General features: G+C 46.9%; 1 protein-coding gene across 1 annotated transcript in view; it reads right to left on the bottom strand.

The window, feature by feature from the left end:
- Positions 1-1,072: 1,072 nt before the first annotated feature.
- Positions 1,073-9,183, bottom strand: part of LOC132383094 (matrix metalloproteinase-17-like) — a 59,459-nt gene continuing 51,348 nt past the window's right edge. Inside the window, exons 9-10 of the mRNA XM_059953880.1 lie at positions 6,937-7,194; positions 1,073-4,235 (exon numbers count right to left, since the gene is read on the bottom strand). Coding sequence (XP_059809863.1) covers positions 3,976-4,235; positions 6,937-7,194 — 518 coding nt within the window. The 3' untranslated portion in view covers positions 1,073-3,975. The remainder of the gene's footprint in view (positions 4,236-6,936; positions 7,195-9,183) is intronic.

The following is a 9,183-nucleotide window of genomic DNA, read 5'->3' as shown; positions in this document are numbered from 1 at the left end:
CTGTTGGGATTGCCAACGACATCTCCTCCACAACCTCCATCAGCACAGGTGCTTAATTCCCTGCTCTACTTGCTTTACACAATGACTGTGTGGCTAAGCACAGTTTCAATGTCATATTCAAGATGCTGACATCATCACTGTCGTTGGGCGAATCAAAGATGGTGATGAATCAGCCTACATGAGGGAGACTGAAATCCTAGTTGAGTGGAGGCACAACAACCACCTCGTACTCAATGTCAGCAAGACCAAATAGCTGATTATTGACTTCAGGAGAAGGAAATCAATGAGCCAGATCTCATCAAAGGTGGTGAGGGTTAGCAACTTTAAATTCATCAGTGTTATTATTTCAGCGGACCTGATCTGAGCCCAGCATGTAAGTGCAATTATGAAGAAAGCATGGCAGCCCTTCTATTTCCTTAGGAGTTTGCAGAGATTCAACATGACATGTATAACCTTGACAAACTTCTATAGGTGTGTGGTGGAGAATATATTGACTGGCTGCATCACAGACTGGTATGGAAACACCAAAACCCTCAAATGGAAAATCCTACAAAATGTAGTGAATATGGCCCAGTCCATCACAGGTAAAGCCCTCCCCTCCACTGAGCACACCTGCATAAAGTGTTGTCACAGGAAAGCAGCATCCAGCATCAGGGACCCCCACCTCCCGTGACACGTACTCTTCTCACTGCTGTTATCAGGAAGAAGGTACAGGAACCTCAGGACTCACACCACCAGGTTCAGGGACAGTTACTACCCCTCAGTCATCAGGCTCCTGATAACTTCATTTGCCCCATCATTGAAATGTTCCCACAACCAAAGGCACTTCATCTCGTGTTCTCAATATTTATTTATTTTTTCTTTTGTACTTGCATAGTTTGTTGTCTTCTGCACTCTGGATGAACAACCAATTTGTGTGGCCTCTCACCGATTCTGTTATAGTTACTATTCTATAGATTCAATGAGTATGCCCACAAGAAAATAAATCTCAGGATTGTATACAGTGACATAGGCGTACTTTGATAATAAATTTACTTTGAACTTTGAAGAGTAAACAGCATCACACCACAATTGGAAGATAAAGTTTATTTTGGAAAGTGTGAGGTATTGGACTTTGGAGGACAAAAGTCAGAGGAAAGAGTACAGTAAATGGCAGCACATCTTCAAGAGACGTCATCCATCATTGAAGGCCCTCACCATCCAGGTCTTGCCCTCTTCTCTTTACTGCCGTCAAGATGGAGGGACAGGAGCCCAAAGACCCACACCCAATGTGTTAGAAACAGCTTCTTCCCATCTGCCAGCAGATTTCCAAATGGACATTGAACCCATGTACACCTCCTCAGTAATATCTTTAGTTGTCTTTTTACATTAGCCATTTAACTTGTTTTAAATTTTTGGTATTTTCCCATCAAAGGAGAGTCACAAATTTCGACAGAGGTACCGTTGAGAGCATTCTAACTGGGTGCATCATCGTCTCGTATGGAGGGGCAGGATCAGAAAAAAATGCAGAAAATCAGGGGGAAAATGCCTCCCCAGCATTGAGGACATCTTCAAAAGGTGATACCTCAAGAAGGTGGCATCAATCATTCAGGGCTTCTCATTGTTGCCATCAGGGGCTTGAAGACACACACTGAACATTTTAGCAATGTTTTCGTTCATTCCGCCAACAGATTTCTGAATGGCCCATGAACCCAACAACACTTTCTCACTACTCCCCTTTGGAACTATTTATTTATTTATTTTGAAAGTTATGATAATTTTTATGACTTGCACTGTCTGCTGCTAAAAAAACACTTCTTACGACGTATGTCAATGGATAGTAAACCCGGTTCTGACCCCGAGGAGCGTTGATGAACAGAGGGATCTTGGGTTCAAGTCTATAGCTCCCTGAAAGTGGCGACATGAGGAGACGGGGTGGAAAAAGTATGGGGCATTCTTGCCTTCGTTGGTATAAAAACTGGGAAGTCACATTGCAATTGCATAGAACCTTGGTTAAGTCACGTTTGGAGCACTGTGTAAAGTTCTGGTCACCACATCTGAAGGCTTTGGAAAGGAAGTTTATCAGGGTGTCACCCGGATTAGAAAGTATAAACTGAAAGTAGTTGGACAAACTTCAATTCTTTTATCTGGCGTGTTTGACACAGATGCAAAGCAGTTTTCAAGACACATAAATAGGCAGGAAATGGATAGGTGTGTAAAGCATATATAGGCAACTAGGATTAGTTTAATATGGCATCTTGGTCCACTTCTGAGTTGTGACTATCCCCCTAGTGCGATATGTCACTACCATGTGCACAAGTTGTCTTGAGCTTCTCTGTCACTCAGGCACCGGGCCCTCGGACTGCGTCGAAGCACGCACCACCTTCTGAACGTCGTTCACAATCCACCTCAGGTATCCTACGACCGGTTCGCCCCAGCGTCTTCCCTCTTCATCTCACACCGAACCAAAGCCCCGAGACCAACCTCACCAAAAAAAAAACCTCCTCCCAGTTCCACCATCCTGATTGGACGACACACATTCCTCATCATCCCTTATCTCCAACGATAACCCCAACAAGCTGAAAGCAGAACAGACTGCCCTTACAGAGCTGCTAAATGAAATACCCACAGCAAAGTGTGAACCAGGACAGTACAAGATGTTATATGTTTCTTAAGTGTTGGCGTGTGGCCTAGTGGGCAAGGCATCAGACTAGTAACCTGAAGGTCACTGGTTCGAGCCTCGGCTGAGACAGCGTGTTTGTGTTCTTGAGCAAACAACACATTGCTGTGCGATGACACTGGTCACATGGGTCCTAGTGCCCTTCCTTTGGACTGTTGCCTTCACCGGCAGTTGCCCAAGCTGCCGGTCTCCCTGCCCAGGCCTGCGCCCTGAAAACTCCAGGTGCAGATCCATGGTCTCTCGAGACCGACGGATGCCACCACCAAGAGATACTAAGGCTACAAGGGTAGTCATAGCCGAAGGGTGGTAGTGGGGATGAACTCCCACTGCTAAACAAATGCTCTCCTTATTGGGTAATCATTGAGTCTTTCAATGTTGGTTTCTGGCACCATCACTGTTAAAGGATCAGGGTGATTCCTGGCCTCGGCTTAGTTGGTGGTCAGCCCACTTGTCTCGGGCAGTGTTCCTTGCAATTCTGCGCCTGATCGCTGACAGAAGCCAACGTTCTTAGTCAGTGGTGGAACACCTGGGGCGGGGAGAATAACCTCAACCATGCCCACCTCTCTGGTGAAACTGGGCATTGCTTGTGCCAGGATTCTGTTCCAATCACCTTCTCAGTAGAAGAACATTGGTACTGGTTTAATGTTGTCACATTTACTGAGATACAGTGAAAAGCTTCTGGTTTGTATGCCATTCTTTTGCCATTCCTTCATTTTGCCTGCCCTACCTGTCCAATGGCTCACCTCCTTTCCAATTCAGTTGTTGAAGCTGCCAAGGAGAATCAATTGGTTTCCATTGGCCAAAGATTGTGCAAAGTCAGAGGTGAATTCTTCACTCGAGTGTGTTGGTGCATCGAGTGCATGGTTGAGTCGTGAGACGCTCACTTTCCCTAAGGAGGGGCCACTGAGGCAGCAGGCACTGATGATGCATCCAACTACCAAGACCCCATTCTCTCTGCAGCAGAAGGTGACCATCACCTTGTTCTTTCAGCTGGCTTATGCTCGTCAAACTAATCCCATCATCCCACTGCCTGGATTGACCACGTACGTGCCCCGTGTACACAGACAGAAGAGCAATTGGCACCGGACAGGAAAAAAAAACAAAAGGTAAAGAGGAGGGGAGCAGAGAAATGCGGATAGAGAGCCGGAAGTGATTATAACCAATTTTCACAAAACACCTTGCTCAAAATACTTCCGGCTTCTCTGTTAAGACACTGGAGAGGAGGCCCAAGGTGTGCACTTGTTCCGTGCCCTTTACAAGCCCTGTGACAAAGGTTTTCCAAGGGGGTGGCAGTTGGAGACAATGAGACTCAGAGTTCAGTCCAACAGAAGGTACTGCCTGCAGATATGGGCCACCAGAACAGCCAGTGGCAGGGCCCTGCTGGGGCTCAGGACCCTGCCTGCGTTCGGATCCTGCATGCAACTACAGCCCCCGACCCTGGGGTCTTTAGGTACAGGAGGGGCCTCTGGGAAGTCACAGTGCATCCAGTCACGATGCGTCGAACCCTTAGATTCAGCCTCAATTTCACCAGCTCCCATCCTCCAGTAGGTTTGCCCTTTGAAGAAGTATGTGGTGCCTGAGGGGGAGAAATTAAAGATTAAAGATCGCCTTAATTTGTCGCATATACTGTACGTTGAAACACAAAATATACAATGAGGTGTGTTATTTGTGTAAACGAGCAACACAGTCCAAATATGCGCTGGGGGAGCCTGCCAGTCTTGCCATGTTTCTGGCACCAACATAGCACACCAACAACTTACTAACCTAACCCCCACGTTTTTGGAATGTGGGAGGAAACCAGAGCACCCAGAGGAAACCCACGCGGTCACAGGGAGATGATCACCTAGGCCCGGAGCCTTTTGCAGCAGCAGTGCCTGGTTCATCGTGTGAGGTATGGTAAGCTGTTTAGACAATTTAAACACTAGCCCAAATCGGAGGCGAGAGAGGATTTTGCTCGCTCTCCATGATATTCTTTCCTCTATCCAGGGCGCCGGAGCCTTTCGCTGTTCCGTTGTTTGGTCAATTCCAGACACCCCACCCTGCAAAAACCCTTTTCAGGGAGGTAGCACCCCCATACCCCCCCACCCCCCAGTCAACCTCCAAGGGTGTATGTAATACTTTGTTTAATGATTTTGTCTAATCTGTAAACCAAGTTGGGTATATGCAGAAAATGTGACATTATGTACTTATGTTATCATGGAATCGTTCTTTATTCTATTACAACTTTAAGCAAGTCTACAGGGAGTTTGGGCTCATCGATAGAGTAGCTCCTGAGCAGCTAACCAGCTAGTTTAAATAACGTTAGCTATGCAAATGAACAAAGGACACCTGTTAAACTCACCTCGACATGTCTTTTATATTTTAACCCACCGTGGGTGATAGAAAAGTCACCGTTGCAGCGAGCAACACTGTCATTACTTTTGAGGTTGACTGTAAAGCCCGCCCACAGAGAAAACTGATAGGTCTACTTAGCATGAACAGAGACCAATCAGGATGCTCCCTCTCGCTCTTCCTCTTCCTCTCCCTCTCAAAAAAAAATTGATTTCCGGGATATCGTATACATAATTTGTGGGCATCAGGGAGCTGCTATCAATATGCGGGAAACTCCCAGAACTTCCGGGAGAGGTAGGATGTCTGCAATTTAAACACTGGCCCAGACAGACTGAAAAGACAAGGTTTTGGGATCCGGGGCGGGAGAGCTGATTTTGGTCATTATCTGCGATGGTCACTCCTCTCTCCTCAGCAGCACTGAGGCTATGGAGACCGCCCCAGCTGCTGTGCTCCGTGCCCTCTAATATGATAAGTGAGGCTTTGGGCCTACTCCAGGCTGCTCCAGGGTTCGGATCTGAGGGCTCAATTTTGGTTCAGATTGTTGTTGTTCACTTGAATTGTTTGCATGGTTTGTGATTTTTTTTTTCTTGCACATTGAGTGTTGGTCTTTTATTATTATTCTTTCTTTAACCAGTTTCTTTTGGCTTCTCGCTTTGTGGCTACCTGTGAGCAAACAAACCTCAAGGTTGTATAACTCCTACATTCTCAGATAATAAACATACTTAAAACTTTGAACTTCAACAGCATTACGCTAACCGTTACCATGTGGTCTATTTGGCCTAACGCTCAGGGAGGGGAACAGCAGAACTTTGGAGGTACAGGCGAACTTGATGTGGATAAGTCCACAGGGCCTGTATATCCCAGTCTGCTGTGGGGAACAGGGATTGTTTAGACTGAGAGAAACGTTCAAAACTTCTACGGGCACAGGTGATCCACAGGTGACGGAATGTTGGCACATATGCCATCTTTCATTCCAAGAAGGGCAGCAAGGTTAAGTCAATTTATTCCATCTAATAGCAGTGGTGGGTTGGTGGCGGGAGGGGGGTGGCGATTATTGATAGAAGTCATGGTAGTGTAATGGCTAGCACAACGCCTGGTGATCAGGCTTCAATTCCCGCCGCTGTCTGTAAGGAGCTTGTACGTTCTCCCCGTGACTGCACAGGATTCCTCCCACAGTCCAAAGATGGACCGGATGGTAGGCTAATTGGTCATTGTAGATTGTCCTGAGATTAAATCGGGGGTGTGCTGGGCAGTGGGAGGTCTGAAAGGGTCTATTCCGTGCTGAATCTCAATAAAATAAAATAAATGGCTGAAGGGGAGGATGAATGTATATGGATGGGCTGGGATCGTTCAGGGAGAATTAGCATGTTTTATTAAGGGGAGGTGACTAACTGTGCTGATGAGGGAAGTGTAGCTGACAGTAATCTCTATAGTCTTCACTAAGGCCTTTGACAAGGTCCTGCTTTCGGGGTTGATCCAGAAAGTAACATAGGAATTCAGGGCAAGATGGATCGGAAATTGGCTTGAAGATGGGAGGCAGAGAGCAACGTTGAAGGGCCACTTTCACAATGAAGTCAGTGAGTGGGAAAATGATAGGATAAATTGATACCAAGGCTTCGGGCCTACTCCAGGCTGCTCTGCGATTTGGATGTAAGAACTCATTTTGGTTTGGAATGTCAGTGCTCACTTCAATTGCTTGCATGATTTGTGTTTGATGATAAATGTGCTTTGAGACTTTGAGGGGCTGCTTTTGCATTTGGAAGCCTGGGACGGGTGATGGAATTGGTGCTGGAGCCTTGACAACTGTTACAATTGTAAGCATTCTGGATGTGAGGAGATGCTTATTTATGCACGCGCACACACACTAACACCCATCCACAAGAACACTTGTGTACACACTGACGTACAGGCTAAGATGACACCAAGATGACAACTCACATACTGACCATTAGTGAAGCACATGATGTCGTCCAGGTGAGAAGGCACACCTCTCCAGAGACTCGTTTCCTTGGGGTAACCCAAGTCCATTCTTTGACTCTGGTCATCAAATCTCCAGAATTTGTCGTCTTTGAAGAAGTAGGTCTTGCCGTTGTGGGCCCAGACAAAGACCGCATCCACGCTGTCTACCGGCAGACCAAAGTCCCTAATGGACCGTGGATAACCGTACTCCACCTGCGTGTTGGTGAAGACCCAATACTGAGAACCTGGGAGAGGACAGAGAACGGAGTTAGCAATGGATGACTTATTTCTCAGGTGACTTATTTCTCAGTCTCCGGGACGGTTCTTACCTCCGTTGTTCTGTCTAGGTCAACCAACCCAACATTCCCGGCTGGTGGCATCACGGCCTGGCATGGAAACACCAAAGCCCAGGGATGAAAAGCCCTACAAAAAGTGATGGACACAGCCCAGCCCATCACAGGAAATGCTCTCCCCACCACTGAGCACATCCTCAAGGAGCACTGTCACAAGAAAGCAGCCTCCATCGTCAGGGACCCTTATCATCCAGGCCGTGCTCTCTTCTTGCCACGACCCTTAGGCAGGAGGTACAGGAGCCTTAGATCCCACACCACCAGATTCAGGAACAATTATTATCCTTCAACCATCAGGCTGCATGGACAACTTCACTCATCTCAACACTGAACTGATTCCACAACCTATGGACTCACTTTCAAGAACTCTACAACTCAATATTATTTATTTACTTTATTTATTATTTGCACAGTTTGTCTTTTTTTTGCTCATGGGAGTATTTGTCAGCCTTTGTTGTCTATCGTTTTCATAACTTCTGTTGTATTTTGTTATTTTCCTACAAAAAGTGAATCTGGTGACATTTACAAGAATGTACTCTGATAGCAAAGTGACTTTGAACTTGGAATTTGGATGGAATTCTGACTTGGAGCCGTTCGTGGATAATCCTGCAGATGGTGACTTTATGCCACTGGCTCCTTATCCAAGCACGTACACCAGAATGTTGAATCCTGTGGTTTCTCCATATTGAGCAGACTACGACACAGGGGGTAATACTAACCCACCTTATGATGGTCTGAATTCCAGCCCATGCTCCCTAATGGTGGATGAGCTGGTTAGGGAAATGAAATCTGCAACCTTCCCTGTGCTCTCACCTACACCACACACTTTGTCTTAAGGCTTCCTCCTCATTAAGTGGTCACACCAGACAACATCAGCTAACTCAGGGGCCAGGACATTACTACGCAGTCTTAGCAAAGGAGCCAACATAATCAAAGACCCCACCGACCCCGGATATCTCCTCTTCACCCTCACCCAGCTGGGTAGAAGGTACAAAAGCATGTACCAGCAATCTCTAGGAAGCTTGAGGTGTGGGACTATTCAATGGTTCCCTATCATGATGATAAGATGGGTTCTTGGCTCACAATCTACCTTGTTATGGCCTAGCACCTTATTGTCTACTTGATTGCTCACTGATGTCACTGACTAAAGTGTCACAGGAAATTGAACCATTGAGACAGCGGGCGCAGCTGTCAAAGGTCCCTGTACTTGAGCGGTATTTCCCCGTCTCCTGTACTCGCTGGAATTTAGAAGGATGAGAGGGGGGGGATCTCATTGAAATCTCTCAAATGTTGAGAGGCCTGGACAGAGTAGATGTGGAAAGGATGTTTCCCTTGATGGGGGAGTCTAAGTCAAGAGGGCACAGCCTCAGGATAGAGGGGCGTCCATTTAAAACAGAGTTGCAGAGAAATTTCTTCAGCCAGAGGGTGGTGAATTTGTGGAATTTATTGCCACAGGCAGCTGAGGAGGCCAGGTCGTTGGGTGTATTTAAGGTGGAGATTGATAAATTCATGATTGGACACGACATCAAAGGTTACTGAGAGAAGGCTGGGGAGTGGGGCTGAGGAGGGGAAAAGAGGATCAGCCATGATTGAATGGCGGAACAGACTCGATGGGCCAAATGGCCTGATTCTGCTCCTAGGTCTTATGGTCTTATAGTCCAGGCTCCATCTCCCGATGGTGAGACAGAGTTTGTTGATTCTCGAGTCGGGGGAACTCAAATAAGCAATGCTGTAACATCAAAACGGTGAGCGCTGGCCTCCCCTCTCGCTGAGGCAGGAGTGATCTCTCTCCCTCCCTCGTTAGCGGGAGAGAGAGCCTGCTGAGATGTCAAAGACAGCAGGTTTCGATGGACTCGAGATCATGATGGGTGGTGGGGGCTGGAG

Source organism: Hypanus sabinus, chromosome 29 (genome assembly GCF_030144855.1).
Source record: "Hypanus sabinus isolate sHypSab1 chromosome 29, sHypSab1.hap1, whole genome shotgun sequence".
NCBI lineage: Eukaryota > Metazoa > Chordata > Chondrichthyes > Myliobatiformes > Dasyatidae > Hypanus > Hypanus sabinus.
This window is presented reverse-complemented; position numbering and strand designations above follow the sequence as displayed.